We start from the raw sequence: 19,637 nt of genomic DNA, 5'->3' as shown, positions 1-19,637 counted from the left end.
TGGTCACACTACCTTTGGCCTTTGTACAGCACTAAATAGATGGTGGTGTTGGGCGAAAAAAATAGATGCATCCAGAACAGGTTTAGAGTGTCTGAGCATCAAGGAGAAAAGAAAGTTGTGGTCCTAGTGGGATGCATCGAGTCATATTCTTAAATAATGGCTCCTCCAAGGGCCAATTTTCTGTGCCTTATAAAAACTCAACAAGTCACAATTAAGTCTCTTATACGACCCCTTATAATTATTTCTTTCTGCTGCGGTGTGCACTTTTGTTAAAACCCCCAACCAGTCTTTCAAAGCTACTTGATCATCCTGGGGACCTCTGGGAACGTCCTTTGGGATCAAATGCATTATGGTGGCTTCTTTGCATACATATTCCAGTGAAGGAATCACCGACAGCTTCCTGTCTTCTGCCGATATACCGTAGTCTGACCAAACCTAACATAAGTAGTGCACGTTACTGCGGAGTTTGAATTTGAATATGATATTGCCATTATTATTATTAAAATAGAAATAGTTCAATGTTTTAGCATTTACTACTGTCTGCGTCACTTTAAGAGTGGTGACGACAGGGATCATCCCTGCAGTGTGAGAATGTCGTGCATGGAATTGGAGAGGGTAATACAGGCAAAGGTTTACTCTAAGATTCCATTCCTGGAGAGTATATGGTTGTGGTTGCTGCTTAGATGGTCTGGGAATTCTGCTTACGTGAATATGCTTAACGTGTTACCATTATTCTGGGCGTAGCATTAGGCCCAAGAGAACTTCGAGGGGCCATCATGCTATGTACATGTGCTCTCTAATATTTTTAATGTTGTACCATTGCAGGATATATTGGGGTTTATAAACATGAGTAATAAAAACACGCAACTAGATAATGCCTATTAAATAGAATATAAATGTATCTCTCTTTTCTGTTACTGAATGCCATATCTGTTTCTGTTTTAGGGACATCTCGAATAACAGAATTGGCTGCGTGAACCCTGCTGCCTTTCAGGGTCTGAGCAGTCTTACCCGCCTGTACGTAAGCTCCCAAGTTCATCTGTTTTTTATATAAGCATTCTGACATTCTGTATTTACAATGTACACGACACTTACATGCATGTACATCTGATTACTATTACAGAGGTATCGGTGTGGGAACTCACATGACCTTACCTGAATGTATGTAGGCATACCATCTTAATGAATCATATAATAAATATGTCAGTAGGGTGGTGGCCATGTCTTATTTTTTTACTTTTTGGCAAATTAATGATAAAATCATACAATAGAGCTTTATTAAAATTGTTGTTATCCTGTAGGTTTTATTCTTTTTCAGTGTTCATTGTCAGCGACTAACTTATATGTCTGCTGTGAGAATGTCCTGTTCCCTTAACATTTTTCAGTCTGTGTATGTGTGTATAAATGTATATATATATATATATATATATATATATTGCATGCCTCCTGATATATATGATGTGTACTTTCATTCTCATGTTCCTGATTAGTAGGTATCTATATATTATGGATCACCTAATGTATTTTTTATGGTTGAACTATCTGTACCGATACTCATAGGACAGTCAGTCTAGGAAAATTTCAAACTGAAAAAATCTGAAAAGCAGGCATTTGTATATCTTGGCAGTGGGTCCATACGGGGACTAGAATATACCCTCTTATTTGTGCAACCACAAAGCAGAGGATCATTTACCAATTTCTTAAAATATACCCACTATTAAAATGCCAGAACTCATCTGACACTACCATCCACATAAAACCTCTTGACTAAGCATTTGTGAGACCAACTTCTATTTTGAGAAGGTTAAATTACCATCCTCTCTGTTCCTTTTCTTTCCTCTTCTATCTTTTTGCGCTATTTGTGGCATTAGAAAGATCCATCCCGCTGCACACACGCTGCTCCGTTTCCAGCTGTTGAGGAGCTGTGGGGTTGTAGTTTAAAATAAAACCTATAATTCCAGCACCCACAGGGGCAGACATCCAGAACATTCGCTACTGTGGCTGTAACGTTACCACCTTGTGTGATGGTCATCTGTATAATTTTCTGAGTGTCTCCAGCAGTATTTATGTAGTTACAGACTCTGTAATGAGTGAGTTTGTGCTACCGGAGAGAAGTCTTGGATAGCTCCTCCAGTGTCAAGTTTGTGTCCTCGTTCTACAGGAGAAGAGATGTTTTCTCCTGCTGGCATCAGCGGGGATTTAAAGATAATGCCAGATGTGCATTTCTCTTTAAGCTGAAAACGTGTTTTGAAGCCGTTTTACTACTATTAAGTGATGAATTTCACTGATCCAAAATTAATGGATGTTCTTGGCCATACTAGCTCTAGATGAACATGCTTCTGCTGTCTGGAAAACATTACAAAATGTCATTAGATGGATGAGTTTGGCCAATAAAATATATCACAATCTTAGAAGTCATTCACTGATTTGGTGTTTGAATCATTACTAATATTCTTCTGTGCTTTGAAGTAATACTCCCAAGAAATGATCTGAATAGAGATTTTCTTGGCTTCAAGTTGTCTACCTGATCTAATAATTCCCATCGAGTTGCATTAATCTTAGCATTTTTTGGACAGTATACCAACCTGAAATCACACGTTTGGTATGCAGAGCTTGTCAGCATCGTCAGCGAGTATAGAAAGCTAGTATTCTAGATTAACTATTCTGATGGGTTACAAAAGTTGAATAGTAATAGGCTGTAGAAGTAGTATTTTAAGAGTCATCTTAGTTTCATGTGATATATATATATATATATATATATATATATATATATATATATATATATATATATATATATATATATATATATATATATATATATATATATACATATATAGCAATTGATGGACTGGTCCATTCAGCCATAAGATTCCATTGGTTGCTATAGTGATAAGACTTTTTCCACACTTTGTGTCACACCGTTTATAGGAAACTATAATTCTTTTATGGTTTAATTCCACTTAATTGTTTTGTAGCATCATGTCAGGAAACATCTTCTCCAGCCTTAATCCAGGGGTGTTTGATGAAATGCCCTCCTTGAAAGTTGTGTAAGTATCTATGTTTTTGTATCGAATTACGTAAATCTGAAACAGTATTTTAAAATCTCTGTTCCTATTTTTCCTTGTCAGGCTATGTAGTGCGCTTTACATTAATAATTGGGCAACATAACTTCTCTTTAGAAGTTGTACCCAAATGTCTCTGTCCCAGTTTTCTAGGCCCTCAGAATAATTGATGGGTATGAGTGTTTCACTGTGTTCTACAGCCTCAAAGTCACAATAATGAATAACACAATAATACAAATTAGAAAATGTGTTAATTCAATGTTGACTAAACAAATGTATATTCAGACTGACTATTGCATCCAAACATAGTGACAGGATCTGGTCTCCAGGGCATGTTTTGGTGGGGGGGGGGCATGGTTAAAGTGAGGACAGTAGGAGATGAGCCAATATAAGAGGGCAACGGAATTAGCTATTTGGGAACTTCTTTTTTTCTCATATATTTTGGCTACATTGGTAAACAGTAAGGATGATACAGTTTTTATGACATAGGGAAGGAAGGTACAACTACTAATAAGGATTAACTATTGGACCAACCCAAACAAGTACCTTGAGTGTAGATAATTCAACTATGAGTAGTTACTGAGTTCTGTACAACTCAAGATTTGAATGTTTGCCAAGCACTAATTAGTTGGACGAACACCAAGTATGATGGTTATGATAGTCTACATTTTTACATCTGGGTTAAATTCTCAGCAACGTTGGAATTTATTTAGCCAAATGTAAGTTTTAATGGACTATCAGGTCATAAAGGTTGTCCAGTGTTTGCAAAACAGCTAAATGTCTGTCTTTGTCAAATGGACCAAACACATAGGCATGTCGAATAATGCTTACCATCAAGTGGAAAGAAAATCCTAATATTTATTTATTTATGTATAAAATAAATTGAGTAAAAAGTCCAAATGGATCTTTTGAAACATTACACAGTAAGTGGTGATAAAACTTCTCCAAATCCTATTTATACAAGAGCAAGTGCTTAAAAGTTTATTTATGCTTGGATTGTATTGATGGAACTAGAGTTCAATCCTAGTTTGTTTATCAGTGCATATGTAGAATTAAAATCCCAGTATAAATTGCCTAATGAATTAGTGTTTGTTACAGAGATTCTGGATGTGTAGTGAGGAGTGAGTGTGTACTAGTGTTTATGCCTACTGTGCAGCCTTCTTCTTTATACATCTGCATTGCACTCGGCTTTGAACGTGTCTGAATTACAACAGCTCCAGGCCATGTCACTTGTCGTATGTCACGGAACCGTTGAGGAAGCATGCACCCTTAATACTGTATGGCAGGGATCTAGTGGAATAAACGCTTTTACTTTAACAGGGATTTGGCATCAGAATATCTCACCTGTGACTGTAATCTGCGTTGGCTGGCATCGTGGACCAGGAATGGCTCGGCTCAAGTGTCAGACAGGACCCTATGTGTTTATCCGAGCGCTCTTAGAGATCGGCCTCTGAGGAACTTGAAGGAAAATCAGCTACACTGTGGTGAGTTACCCATTGAATGATGACCACAAGACCGCACGTAACCTGGTTGAATATCAACCTTTGTGTGCAGTCTACAATCTAAAACACCACTTATAACCAGTATCAGGCCCATTGGCCATCCTTGAGCCCATAGCACGTAGCAAGCAGAACACTGCAGGATTCTTCTGTCATCTTTTTAACAAAGTACAAAATTGGTAGAGGTTATTTATCTGATGCAATGGACGTTCCGAATAGAGGAATGAGTAATGTTTGAGGTCATACAAGATATTTTAAAATAGATGGACTGATCTGCATACCTGTGAACTTCTTGGCGCCGTGCTTTACGTTGATAGGAGCTCCCACTGACGTTGGGGGCACTCCTGCTGGCGGCAGCCGGAAACACCCCCATTTAAAAGGAAAATGGGCGGGGAGTGGGGCGTGTCAAGACCCCGCTCCCACGACCTGGAGAATTCAGGTCTTGAACCGGAGAACCGGAGAAGCAGCGCTCACCCAGCAATCTCCGGGTCAAACCCTGGGAGTTCCCAGGTATGGTAAACTGTTATAATTTAGCTTTTACTTCTGATCACGTTATGAATTAGAAGTTGCTTTATTTTTGTGGAGGGCACAGTACTATTTGTGTTTAGATATATAGTATACATTTTAAAACACGAGGAAGACACCTATCTAATGTCCATTTACAGCCATGAGGTTCGGGTATAATGTATGTGTCTATTTTTATTTATAAAGTATTAATATACAGTAGTAGTGCTTTGCAGTTTACAAAATAATACCAGGAGACACACTAATTGCGTCATATATTAAGTACAGCAGTCTACAGACATTTTGATTGGGAACTATAGTTATAATTACATCAAGAAAGGGGGTCCCTGTCCTGTAGAGCTTACAGTTTAAGTAGCACCAGGGACTGGGTGGACATACATATACAATCAAGGAGATATTATATTATGTAGCGTCTTTATATTTATTGTAATATTTCCACAAACAAATTATTCTAAGAATAGTATGCTCATTTGATGACTCCAGGAGCTGATCCTCTTCTCTCTCTCACAGAGGGGACTCCAGAACTTCACACTCATCACCTCATTCCATCTCTGCGGCAAGTCGTGTTCCAGGGGGACCGTCTGCCCATCCAGTGCACAGCCAGCTACATGGGAAACCGCAGCCAAGTCATCTGGTACCACAACGGGAAGCAGGTAGAAGAGGACGAGGAGCTTGGCATAATACTGGAAGATACCATAATCCATGACTGCACCTACATTACGAGGTACTGCTCATGGTTTTCACCATAGAGTTTACATGATTATTCTGTAACCTGCTATTGCCAGGAGGACTCTCTCTTGTTTTTCCTTATACATGTAGTGTGTTATAGAAAATGGGCTATGTGTCATGTGTGGTAAGTCACATGGGTCACGGACAATGCAACATATGACATTCCAGTTCCAGAATCAGTTCTGGCTGTTCTAGTGCATGTTAGACATGAGCTAAGGGAGACCAGGAATGTCTTGTTTACATTTGGTGTCTGCGTTTAAATTTAGCACATGGTCCTGGTATTAGGATTGTGCATCCTGCTGACTCCAGCGCTGATAAACTGTTTATTCCTAGCTGGCAAATCAGCCGTTTCCTCCCAGCGTGAAGGCACATCCTGTGCGTTCAGGGGCTCCTATCGGATGTACGTTTCTTCTGCCAAGGTGCTCTAAGAAACTTGGCAACCGAATTCAGATAAGAGTTACTTGGCCCACCTAGTCTGTACATGTTTCATTGTTAAAGTTCAGGCAAAATAACACTTGAAAATAAACACGTGTTACATAGATCCCACAGGCTTTTCCAAAACACTGTTTCGTTTGTAAACTGTGCTAGACTTCAGATTCCAGAGTCATTATGTTGTTTTTTGGGGTTTTTTTTTTACATATAACATGTTACGCCTATCTATCTAGATGCCTTTCTTTTCCAGACATCTAAAAAACTATAACTACAGCCCAATAAAAAAAAATCTATTTTGCACCAACGTGATGGGTTGGAGAGCTTCCATTCCAGTGCAAATTTTCTGTCTCACATATAGATCCTATGTGCTAGAATGGTTGTGGCTTTCCACAGTTTAGTACATAATCATGAAAGAACATAAACTGGTCTCCAACTTTCATGGTTGTCCTAACTGTAGACCAAGAAGAAACACCTACCCCCCACCAGAAATAGTACCCACACCAGTGCCCCCTCTATGTACATTTGCACCTAGTTGTCATTTGCATTGTGGTTATACTTATTTTTATGGATTTTGCCATGGGGTTGTTGTAGATATCTTCACTCCTTGTTCAATAAACAGAGAAGAAAGCTATTGCTCAGGTCTTGGACAGGAGCTCCATTTGTCACAGACCGATGGTTGTAGGTAATGAAAGCGAGAGTGAATGTGCAGGGAAGGAAATATTCATTATTAAGCTGCTAAGCTTTTAAAGAGCATAGTTTTCCCCCAAATCTCCCAAATTGCAAAATTCAGTATGGAAGAAAATGCTAATTTCCTTTATAAGAAATGACCTGCTAGTGAATTATCAAAAATTATACAAATAAACCATATTAACAACTCTCACCATTGTCAATTTAAAAATAACTCCGGAAAGCTTTCTTTAGCACTGAAGAAAAAAATTGGCGAAGCGATTTGATTCTATTAACCCACGATCTGCCAGCCTATATACTATGGTCTGAATAAGCTTCTTTATTTTAATAGTTCATTTACAGCACAGTCTCTGAAACATTCGCCACCCACCAATGTTTATTGGCCTGCATTAAAGTTTTCTAAGGTTTAATACTCCTTAAATTGAATTCACATGAAAACGTGTTTTCAAAGTAGCCCCAAAAGTCTTTAAAAACAAAGACAAATGTTATTTTTTTAAAGTACAATTTCGTGAAAATACTTTTTAGTTTAATAGGTCTGTAAGGAAATAACCGCATAGTATTTAGTGCTACATTGATATTAGCATAGAAAAAGTTGGCAAGTCTGTACTTGGATTTTAAAATCGACCACCAGTTGCCTTTTTATGGATCATCTGGAATATGATCCATTCGTGTTATAGGAAAACCATTTTTTTTCTAGTGCTTGATATAGTCTATTTTCTGTTCATTTTGGTGATTATTAGTAAATAGTAGGGTGCACAATGTTCATTTATGTTGAGTAAAGTCCATGCACCAATAAATCCTTGGATATGAAAATAAAGCAGCCATTTGGCTGGGCTTGGCTTGGCTCTTCATTCTGGTCGTTGCCAGCCTGACCCTGTAGCCCAGCATTCTTAATGTCTGTGATGAAAATAACGAAGTAAAGGTTGAAACCAAACACCTAGACATTCTGGATTGCTCTATGAATTACGTTATATGAATCATCTGTGAGGGACCATTCTATGGGGCAGAAGACACTGCCAGTTTTTGTATTATGAAATTTATACCACTTCCCTCTTTATCCTTCAGTGTTCTTGCACCCATCCATTTGTTCTTGGCCTTTTACAGGGCTTGTGGGTTATCACATCAGGGCATTCGGCCAAAGGTGCCTCCTAGACTTGCTTAGGAAGCTTAGTGTTCACATTCCTCCAAGGTCCTCCAAGGTCATCAGGAATTAGAAACACTCCAGACCCCAAGCCATACATAGGCCGTTTATGATACACAGAGATAAACAACCTCTCATGGTTTTGATTTCCTGAACTCTAAAAACCTTTGTATTTTATTAAGCTGAATAAAATAGGAGAAAACTGAAATGTAAGTACGTAGGCTTATATTAAATGAACCACTGAAATAACTTGAGAGATTGAATATCTCTCTCTCTCCCTTTGGTGGAAAAAAATTGTATTTTGATCTGAACAATATTAGTCGCTATGTCTCCCTCATCTTGTTGACTCCAGGTACTTCTCTATTCTAAGATAGAAAATCCAGCAACTACTGCCAGAATCATCTGGATTCCAGTCAAGACAACAATAGTACCAACTTTTTGGGGCATTTTAGCTTCACAAAAAATGTTAATACAAAATAAAAACACATTAGGATATTTCTATGTAGAATTCCAATTAGAATTAAGTTTCCATTCTATGACTACACAATTTAGCGGCCAATTTTAAAAGCAATATTTACCAGCTATTTGTAAAAACTAATTTCGTTATATTAAATAACAATGTCGTTTATATTTTACCCTATACTACCCATCTACTATTTTACAGTTTTTAGACAAATCAGAATATCTGCCAGTATAGCTATTATTTTAAAATGTTGTTTGGTCAATCATGCTGATGTACAATGTACTAGTTTTTGTTAAATCATATTAAAAACGCAATGTTTAAGTTGTTATTTTCATACAGACATTCCATGAAGAATTCCGATTTTCGATTCGACCATGTTTTTTAGTATGTGCTATTCTGCATTTGGCCACAGGGGGCACCTGGCATGATTTTAGAAAAATGTTTCTTACTTTCTGTGTTTAATCAGGAGACTCAGCTGCTGAGTCCTTTTATACCTTTTCTCAAGGCTGACCAGCAGGCATTTGAAGCACAGAAAGAAATAGGATGAAAAAACAAAAGTAGCATTGTTCAAATAATTCTGATATGATTCACCCCGTTGTAAACTCTATTTCTGATTATAATTTTCTTTATGTTCTTCCAGTGAGCTTATTCTTTTCAACATCCACCTATCAGCCAACGGAGAGTGGGAATGCATTGTAGCTACGGAGCATGGCAATGTCAGCAAGAAAGTAGAACTGGTGGTTCTGGAGACCTCTGCATCATACTGTCCGGCTGAAAGGGTCTCCAACAACAGGGGGGACTTCAGGTACTAATTCAAGATAATTATGCATGACTTCGTCTCATATTCATCTATTTACACTGTTGGCAGAACCTCAGTTGCATAACACATCGCTGGGCAGGACGGCTTTAAGAAATAGCCTTTTTTACACTATCGGTGATGATTACAATGGCCTCCCAGCACAGGAAACAGGGGTTAATGTGGTAGGGGAATTCATGAACGGCTTGGGTAGACACACTGAAATCTTATGAAGGAAACAAGGTTATATAAATGATGATATATGGGCCAAACCGTTATCTGCGGTCAACCTTAATATTTCAATAGTCTGGGTTAGTGTTGATTTGTAACCCTTTCCCAGCAACACGTTTACCCCTCATACCTATAAACATGCATTTTACTATAAACTGGACTTGTTTTTTTTGTTTGAAATTTTAGCGAAGCTAAAAATATAATATAGCCCCGAAAAAAATCTTATCTCTTACAGATATGAATAATGAGAGCAATAATACCCTGACAGAATGAAAATCAAATATATATATATATATATATATATATATATATATATATATATACGCACAAACACATAATTGGAAATAATGGATCATATAATAATGTGGCCGTAAGACCCTAAAATTAGAGAAAAGGTAGAAGAGACTGATCGTGCAGATGCTTACAACAACAGAAATAGTATTGAGCAAACAGCTCCCATGCCCATGTGGAGAGGCAATTTTACGCTCGTAAATGTTGGCTCCAGTAGCTTCTTCAAGGAGCAGCCATGTGCCATATGGATTAACAAAAGTTTTTTTAAACAGCACTATGTCTCCATGGTGTCTTCGTGTATTGCCATAAATAGACCCCATTAAGCGGTTAAGAGGACTCTGAAGATGGGTAAATGTGCCTGAGGGCTGACAGGGGTCTGGAAGGTAGAGGGGGGTCTCCACTCAATTGCTCTGTGCATCTCATCACATATTATTGTATACATTAACATGCCAGAGGCTTGGATATAATGTTAGAAAGTACTTACCGTATTCACTTTGAAGATGTTGGATATGTTTTATAACCATAAACTTTTTGTGCCACGTGACAGCTTTGTGTTCCCAAAAAATATTCTAACGAGACAGAATTTTATGTGATTAAAACATTATTTCTGGGAAATGTTTTTACTACTGATCATAGTAATAGCAATGGTTTCCACTGCTGCATTTAGCGGCTCAGCACCTATAATACAGTGGGGGGAATTTAAATGTGCCCTTAGATAGAAACATAAGATGAGTAAAGGTTGAAGTAAAGTTAAGTCGAAAAATTTAGGTACAGATAACATCCCCAGTGAACCTTTGTCCAACACGCATTCACCAAACGGACCATGCAGAATATATAACTAAGGAGGACAGAGAAGATCCAGTCAGGGTGTAAATGCAGGCTAAAAACATTATTACTTTCTCTACATTAAAACCACACAGCTGTCCTTTTTCTGTATGAGTTTCGGCTACATTACAACTAAAGATGTACGTCCACACAGTCACATACGTGTAGATCCACTGACAGGCTCAATGGACACTTTACTGACACGTAACTAAGCTGCATTCCACGTTCTTTTAAAGAATTAATAATGGAAGCCTATATCATTGTTCTGTTCTGCGCCTCTTCGGTCTCAGTGTCAGTTAGCTGGAGTATCTCTCTCTCGGGACATTCGTTGTAATTGTTCTAAACTTGTTCTACAAAGAGTAAGCAGCAGGCTCTTTTCTCGTAGCATGATACATTTTTTGTGTTTAAAACAACATGCATACCTGCCAAGTGTCCCTTTTGAGAAGGGGCATTCCCTCTGGTGGACCCAGTTCTCTCTCTGTCTCTTTTCTCCCTTGATGTCATCCTTTTTTCTGGGAGCTGCTTGCTGGGTATGAGTCAAGTGACAATAATGTGTATAGGAACGACATACATTGTACTTAAGAATTCAGTTTCATGACCTCAGAGGTCTATTAACCTGAATAAGGGGCCGGTGAGGTCTTGAAGGCTCATGTGTCCATCTTTTTTATGTGTTGGGCCAGTAGGATCTCCATTATGGCTATAGTCCGCAATATATCAATTTTTCTTATTAATAGGTCATAAAGTCACCTTAAAAACACCGCTAAAACATGTTTCTCTTTAAACAAAAAGTCTGCCTCTTTGGCTATGTGAATCGTATTTATTTTTTGATGTATGCATTAAGGAATTTCTTTGGGTCCTGGGTTCTATTAAAATAAATAATCTTTAACACATGTCATCTGCAACTTTATCAGAGTTTAACTAGCCGGTAGTTTGGTAGTGCCATTGGTTTTGGCAGCGAAGGTGTTAAAATCGGCAGGTTTGGGTTCATCTGTTAGCTATTAGCACGCACTACAGAGAAGGCTCCTTTCACATAGTCTCTCCTGGCAGAAAACGCAGGGCGTAAAATTCAAGGTGCTGGAATTTTGCTTGGCTGCAGAATAAAGAGCCGAATGCCGTGCGGTGCAAGCGGCGTCTGTTCCTTTATGGAATATAAATTATCGGCACAGCCAATGTGGCTTCAATTAGGAAAGCATCCCCCCTCCTCAACTGCCCTTCTTTCTCATACCTTTAAAAACAGAGAAGGATGTATAAGAGGGTACCAGGGGAAATAAGAGAGGTTCTGGGTTAGACTACCTCTAAGTGTTTCAGCCTGGATAGATGCTGTGTCAGCAGATCATATGCAGAATCATGTTCCAGCTTCCCTTTGTAGTGATGGGGCAAATCGCTTAGTATGTTCCCCAAAGGGTATCCGTTATGGGTTATTGTCAACTTTTTCCACCGTGCTCCATGCTGTTTCCATTGCTTTGTAAGAAGGTGGTACTCAGCTTGGATTCAGGTTCTAGGTAAGGCTGTGTTATGATCATACCTGCTCCTGGGTATTGGAGCTAATTGCGGGTCTCCAGGGCAGCTATTCTGTGGACAGGGAGGTGGCATTGGACAACACCCTACTTAGTGCCCACGCCGTACCCATGAGACTGGGCTTCCACACGGGGCAGTATGGAGAGATCCTCAAATACATAGGCCTGGCAGAAAGTATCTGTACTTGGATAAGAAATGATAAGAATGAGAAACAGAATACAGAGTTGCAGTTAATGGAACGTTTCTAGTTGGACAAAAGTGGAGCATCCCAAGGCTCTGTCCCCGGCCTGTTGTTTTTTTTTTATAAATTTACTTATCAGAGATCAGGAACCGGCACTCAAAGCAAAATCCCAAAATATATGCAGATAACACAAAGTGATGTCATTCAATCGGAACTGGGATTTAGGGTTTCAACATGGAAATGTAAAAAGAATGCAACACTAATGATCTGGGCCACAAAACATAAAAGGAAAGAAATATATAATGTACGCCTCTTGTCATAAAGAAATATAAATGGCACTTATTGTTCTATTAACACATTACTGAGGCTCCTGATGAAGCTGGCGGCTTCCAGTTACCGTGTTTTTCTGTCATCAGCACTGGGTTAATGGAAGTGACACTTAGGTCATTGGGGTCATCTATGTGGAATTCTCTTACGCATAGACCGGATGCTCTTAGACTGGATGCTCTGGATGCGCATAGACTAAATACTCTTAGATCCTAGCGAAGTCTGGCTATAGACGTCCTCGTCTTCCATCTGGTGCTGAATGCTAAATATTTCAGTAATCTTTAGTAACAGGCAACATTCAGGGTTTTATTGGCTTATTATGATGGGCATTGTGTTCCACAGAAGCTCCTTCAAAAATATAAAAGAAACAAATCTCTGATATAAACAAAGACATATTAGGTGGTGTTGAAGTAAAGTTAAGGGAAACGCATGGCAAACTCCTTACACAAGGAGAAAAATAATATGGTATTTATTGTATAAAGTACTTTACAAACGTGCAGAATTTGTAAAATTTTATTACAGTTTGAGATGTTGCCGATCTCTTCCCTCGAATTATCATAGAATATGTATCATATAGACACAGGGGGCAAGTATTGTAACCACCGTCTGTACTGTATCTGTGAGTCTTATCATTAGCTTTATATTTTAAATATTTGTAACATTAATCAAGATTAAAAAGTGCTGAATTATCTAGATTGTTAACAATTATCGAAATTGAGCAATTGTTACTGTATTACTTGTCTGTGCAAGAGTGTCATTTATTTTGTACGACGGGATTATTTATGTTTGAGTTAACTGCTCTCTCCACCAAATGTATCGGTTTGTCTTAGTCTGTCAATTCTTGTCTTGTCATATCCCTTGAATTTATGTATTGTATTAAGCGCTGCGTAAACTGTTGGCGCTATATAAATAAAGGATAATAATAATAATAATAACTGCACCTCGAAACACATTAAGCTGGATGGAATTCCTCACTGGCCTCAATTTCTGCTGAAAATAATATCTAATGTCCCTAGCTGCAATGACGCCCTCTGCTGGTGGAGAATGAGACTTACGTTGTAACCTACATATAACGTAGATTTAGGAGAGCAGTGTGGGATCTAAGAGGTCCGTGGAACAGTCTCCCAGCAGAAGTGGTAGAAGCTAATACAGTGAGGGAATGTAAACATAGGCATAAAGCTATCCTGAATCTTAAGACAAGACCAAGGAGACCAAGGTAAAAAATGGAAAGACTAGATGCAAAATAAGCAATTTTCAGAATAATAAAAAATACCGCCCAAATATTCTTATAGAGATAGGTATTCTGAGATTATAGGCAGAAGCTGTGCTACAATGTTTCTGCATATGTGACCTAGGAGTCTTGCTAGGCTTACACAATCTGCCCCTAGGGTGCCTAATGCTCTGTTAAATATATACCTGGTCTTCCCCACCTGCACAAACATGCTTAACCCCTTCGCGACCTTTGCCGGTTCAGGACCGTCATAACAAGAAGGTCACTAAATGACCTTTGACGGTCCTGAACCGTCAAAAAATTAAATAAGCTTAGAAAGTGATCAAGGATCACTTTCTTCGCTTAAACGGCCTTGCTGCAATGCCTCGATGTCGAGGCATTCAGCAAGGCCGAGATCGGCATCGGGGGCCATGTCTGGCCCCTCCCCGGGGCGTCAACAGCCGCCATACATTGTATGGCGGCGGACGCCCGTTTTAAAAGCGTTTAGGAGGCGATCAACGACTGCCGGTGATCTTCGCCATCAAGCAAGATGGCGGCGGCCCGGGAAATAAAACAATAAAGACGAAAAAGTTCGCTAGAGGGTCTCCAGACCCTCTAGAGAACTGGCTCCACTTGCTGGTTGAATACAGGTACTGCATTCAACCATGCAAGTCAATGGAGCCCAGCTTTCTAATCACTATGTGATTAGTAAAATATTCAAAAAAAATAAAAATAAATAAAAAATGGAAAAATTTTTTTAAAAAAAATGTGCTAACATTTAAAAATAATTATGCAGTGATGTCACTAGATGAACCATCCAGTACCAGCAAAATGTGTAAAAAAAAATATTAAAAAAGTATTAAAAAAATAAAATTAAAAAATAAAGTTTATTATTTTGAGCAAGTGCTAAAATTTCTCAAAAATCTCAACAAAGAGTTAAAATAAAAGCACTTCAAATACCCAAGGGGTGTCTAATATATAAAAAAAATGGCTGATGGGGTAAATTGGAGTGGCCTAGCTCAAAGATAGGGCATAGGTACAGACTGACCAAAATGGCGAAAAAAAGCGCACTTCCCAAATGTGGCATTTTAAATCTGAAACAACCCGACAAACCCATGCATGTCGGGTATCACTGCACTCAGGAGATGTTCCTGAACACACATTGGCGTGTTGTTTGACAGTGGCATATACCAGGACCTGTATATCTATAACTAAAGTACAATTTGTGTGAAAAAAAAATAAAAAAAATTACTATTACAAAGTTTGACAAAGTGTAGTTGTATAATTGGTGCATGGAAAGGGTTAAAATAACAGCATTTGGAATACCCTGGGGTGTCTTGTTTTCAAAAATATATGGTTTGAATGGGTTAAATTGAGTTAACCGGCTTCAAAGATGTTCCAAAGAGGAGATGGAGGCAGACTGACCAGATTTGTTAAAAAAGATTTGGAAATCATAAAACGCTGCTTGTACTTATTGCCCTATAACTTACAAAAAACAGCAAAAAAACATAAAAACATTGGGTATTTCTAAACTCAGGACAAGTAGTAGAATCTATTTAGCTAGTTTTTTTACTTGCTTTTTTAGGTGAGTAAAAGATTTTTCAAATAAAAGTCATAAAATGTGTTTTTTTTTCAACTTTTCACCATGTTTTTTTAATTTTTTTTATAGTAAATAAGATGATACGATCAAAATAATGGTATCTGAAGAAAGCCCATCTTGTCCTGAAAAAAACAATATATAACTTATGTGGGTACACTAAATGGGTGAGGAGAAAATTACAGCTGAACACAAGCACCACAAAAGTGTCAAAACAGCCTCGGTCCCACAGGGTACAAAACGAAAAATGAGCCCGGTCCTTAAGGGGTTAAAAGCATAGGAAGGAGTATGGTCTTGGTACCCCTGCTAGTTTAGATCCCTGCGCTGCTGCTTGAGATCTGTGATGTATTTACCACCGGGAAGCCTGGTCTCGCCAACAGGAGAATCTGCCCCCCCCAGTTTTGTGACCGAGATCTGCCAGCCCCTTTAACCTGCGCCTCATCATAATGTTTTATTTTCTCTAAAAGTGTCAGTGACTAAACGATGCAGTTCCAATGAATCTGTCATCGTGCAGATGTCAAAATGCTACTTTATAGAGGGTATAATTGTACATATATAATTGGCAATACATTACTGGAAAATGAAGAGGTAAAATTTTTAACTTACGTTAATATAGGGATAGCCATAAAAACGAGTGTTAGTGCGTGTGCCGACTACCCTGTCAGAAGTCACAGTATGCTAATTGCCTGAGAGGGCTGTAGATATGATGCCCGAAGAAGCCGTCATTTTTCCTATAATAATTGTCCCTGGAGACAGGTATTTCCGTGAAGAAACCCGCGTTCATATAGGCACGTCCATTTCTTGTTCCTTTGGAGCATGTCGCCTATATTTTTATGAATGCTGAGTGCGATGCTGTTCTTAGTAGAAATGATGTTTTACAGCGTGGATTGTTTACCTTTTGCGTTACAGATGGCCACGGACACTGGCTGGCATTACTTCTTACCAAACATGCCCACCGTATCCCTTCACCGCCATCACCCTGAATGATGGGATGCCGGAGAGGAAAGCATCCCGTCGTTGCGACCGTTCTGGGCACTGGGAGGAAGGCGATTATTCTAACTGCCAATATACCAATGACATTACCAACGTCCTGTACAGACTGGCCAAGGTATGTTTATCTGAGCTGCGTAATATCTATATATATATATATACGGTATATACAAACTGTATGATCAAAAGTATGTGGTGATTGATACTACAGAGGACAGGCTTCAGTACCGCATGGCTTAGCTGTTGTTACTCCTAAACACTTCCACTTCACAATAATAGCACTTAAAGTGGAGCGGGGCAGATCTGACAGGGCAGAAATTTCATGAACTGACTGGCAGAGATGGCATCCTATGACAGCGCCACTTCAGTATGACCCATTCTACTGCCAGTCTATGGAGATGGCTGCCTATGTACTTGATTTTATATACTGTTGGCAATGGATGTGGCTGAAACACCTAAACTCAATAATTAGGAGTGGTGTCCTCACAATATATATATATATATATATATATATATATATATATATATATATATATACCGTATTGGCTCGGATATAGGCCGCCCCCGTATATAGGCCGCACCCTAAAACTTTGGTGCTTTTTTTAAAGAAAAAAACTTTTTCTTTAAAAAAAGCACCAAAAAAACATGCTGCCACTCTGTCGTCCCCCCCGAGATATGCTGCCACTGTCCTCCCCCCCCCGAGATATGCTGCCACTGTCCTCCCCCCCCCCCCGAGATATGCTGCCACTGTCCTCCCTCCCCGAGATATGCTACCACTGTCCTCCCCCCCCGAGATATGCTGCCACTGTCCTCCCTCCCCGAGATATGCTACCACTGTCCTCCCCCCCCGAGATATGCTGCACTGTGCCGGCACCGGAAGTTGTATACGCGTATTGCGTAGATGTCCCCCGCCGGCCCCGCAAGACACCCGGGAGTCTGCTCCGGTAAGTCGGGGGGGGGCAGAGGTAAAACGCATCGTGCGGACGGTCCGCATGATGCGTTTAGACAACCTCCCGTGCCGGCACCCCCCCCCTGTGGGAAGTGCTGGCAGGGGAGGCTGTCTGAGCGTATCGGAGAGTAGGATGCAGGTCCCCTGCACCGCTGCGGGGGATCTGTATCCTAACCCCGTTGCCTGCCCGTCGCTAGACCCCGAATATAGGCCGCACCCCCACTTTAAAGACTTAAAGTGGGGGGGAAAAGTGCGGCCTATATTCGAGCCAATACGGTATATATATACACAAAGATGATCTGAGATTACAGTGTTAATGTTGTCCAGTTGCTCAGCAGAAGATGACCTTGCTGTAGGATGTTGACATTATGAACAGTCATTGTTTGCATTAAATGACTCGGATTATTGTGTCCTTCAGATGCACATTAATGCCTCTAACGTGCTAAGCCTAGCTCACCAGTTGCAGATATACACAGCCGAGGCCGCCACCTTCTCGGACATGATGGATGTGATTTATGTGGCTCAAATAATGGAAAAGTTTGTTCGCCAAATAGACCACGTTAAACAGGTAAAAGAGACTGATTATTATTTTTACTTTGTAAGACATGTTAATGCTCTTATTCTTCACCAATGGAAGGCACGTCTTACTGTAAATGTTTTACCAATGGCCATTTGTTGTGCCGTTTTTCTTCCAGCTAGCAGAGGTCATGCTGGAGATGGCTAGTAACCTAATGCAGGTTGATGACCACATCCTATGGATGGCCCAGGTAGAAGATAAAGCCTGCAGCAGTATTGTCCAAACTGTGGAGAAGATCGCTGGCTTAACACTTAGCAGTAACTCCCAGGATCTGTCCGTGGTGAGCACCCATGTGGATAAATATTACAAAATAAAATCTTGTATGCTAAGCAGATAGGCTGTCGCCTTTATTCTTTCCTCTGATCATCTAATCTCATAAAATCAAGAAGGGTTTTCATGGTAAAACATATCTCTGCCCGGTGTTGGGTCACATGACCATTTGCCTATTATGAATTAGGCAAAGTTTTAGTTGGTCAAAGTTGGGTCATTAATAATGTTTCTAGTCCTGCATTTAATTTCAGATGTTTTAAATTTAACATAGAGGGTACAACAGTACTTTGTAGATGATAGTATAATTTTTATTTTGGTATTGATTGCGTGTTATTTAGGTGTGAGCTAAATCCTCCAGCAGATGGAAAATAAACCTCACAGGTTTATTTAATTTCTTCATTTCCTGGCAGAGCACCCGTAACATCGCTTTGGAGGCCTACCTTATCAAACCCCACAGCTTTGTTGGTCTGAGTTGCACGGCTTACCAGAGAAGAGGAGGCCACCGGCAGGAGATACACAAAAAAGAAGGGGAGGCTGACTTTCACTCCGAGCAACGGCTCAAGTTCCGATGTACCACGGGACAAGGAAACATCTCCCTGCCCAACTTTCACGTCAAGGTAACTGCAGAGAGTGTGACATCCCGGGACTATAGAAGCCACGTTCTCCAGCAGTGGAGTAGGACAGGCTAGTCTGATAGCTTTTTCACTAAATGTTATTTAATGCTTGTGGACCAGGGAACATTTATCCTGAGATGTATTAATAGTTGATGCCATTGAACACAGATCATCTGTTAACCAGGGTGGTTTTTCTCTGAATCACATTCTGAGTGAAGCGTCCTTCTAAGCCCCCCACACTAGCTGCTTGTAAGAGTTCATAGTGATTAGGTGATTGAGGAAACTGGTTTTAACACATTTACCCGCCAAATACCACTATTACAACATATGATATATATAATATGGTGGATCTGTCTAATGTTTGTGTCAGCAAGGTGCATCTTGGTGCGATTTCAGATCCCTTGTGCCAAAGTCTGAATTTGAATTTCTTGTTATCTCCTACAGAACAGCCTTGCCCTGGCATCTGTACATCTGCCTCCGAGCCTGTTCACGTCCACATCTTCACCAAGCTGCAAGTTGCAAGTCTTATCTTTCAGGAATGGAAAGCTGTTTAGAAGTGTAGGAAACTCCTCTCGACTTGCTGAAGATGGAAAAAGGCGAAGTATCTCCACTCCAGTCATATATGTGGGAACTCGTAAGTTAATTCCATTCCAAATTTCTGAACAAAAGCCAAATGCCGCAGTATTAACATTTAATGTTTATAATAATCGTTTTTTTCTTTAT

At 39.6% G+C, this 19,637-nt stretch overlaps 1 protein-coding gene across 1 annotated transcript in view; it reads left to right on the top strand.

The window, feature by feature from the left end:
• LOC149300129 (adhesion G protein-coupled receptor A2-like) overlaps nucleotides 1–19,637 on the top strand; it is an 88,236-nt gene that overhangs the window by 64,530 nt on the left and 4,069 nt on the right. Inside the window, exons 4-13 of the mRNA XM_089485640.1 lie at nucleotides 946–1,017; nucleotides 2,976–3,047; nucleotides 4,383–4,546; nucleotides 5,597–5,810; nucleotides 9,179–9,343; nucleotides 16,424–16,622; nucleotides 17,872–18,021; nucleotides 18,149–18,310; nucleotides 18,711–18,917; nucleotides 19,359–19,548. Of these exons, the coding sequence (XP_089341766.1) occupies nucleotides 2,980–3,047; nucleotides 4,383–4,546; nucleotides 5,597–5,810; nucleotides 9,179–9,343; nucleotides 16,424–16,622; nucleotides 17,872–18,021; nucleotides 18,149–18,310; nucleotides 18,711–18,917; nucleotides 19,359–19,548 (1,519 nt within the window). The 5' untranslated portion in view covers nucleotides 946–1,017; nucleotides 2,976–2,979. The remainder of the gene's footprint in view (nucleotides 1–945; nucleotides 1,018–2,975; nucleotides 3,048–4,382; nucleotides 4,547–5,596; nucleotides 5,811–9,178; nucleotides 9,344–16,423; nucleotides 16,623–17,871; nucleotides 18,022–18,148; nucleotides 18,311–18,710; nucleotides 18,918–19,358; nucleotides 19,549–19,637) is intronic.

This window comes from Sceloporus occidentalis, unplaced genomic scaffold, assembly GCF_023333645.1.
Source record: "Sceloporus occidentalis isolate IW3139 unplaced genomic scaffold, rSceOcc1.0.p SCAF_26, whole genome shotgun sequence".
Taxonomy (NCBI): Eukaryota; Metazoa; Chordata; class Lepidosauria; order Squamata; family Phrynosomatidae; genus Sceloporus; species Sceloporus occidentalis.
This window is presented reverse-complemented; position numbering and strand designations above follow the sequence as displayed.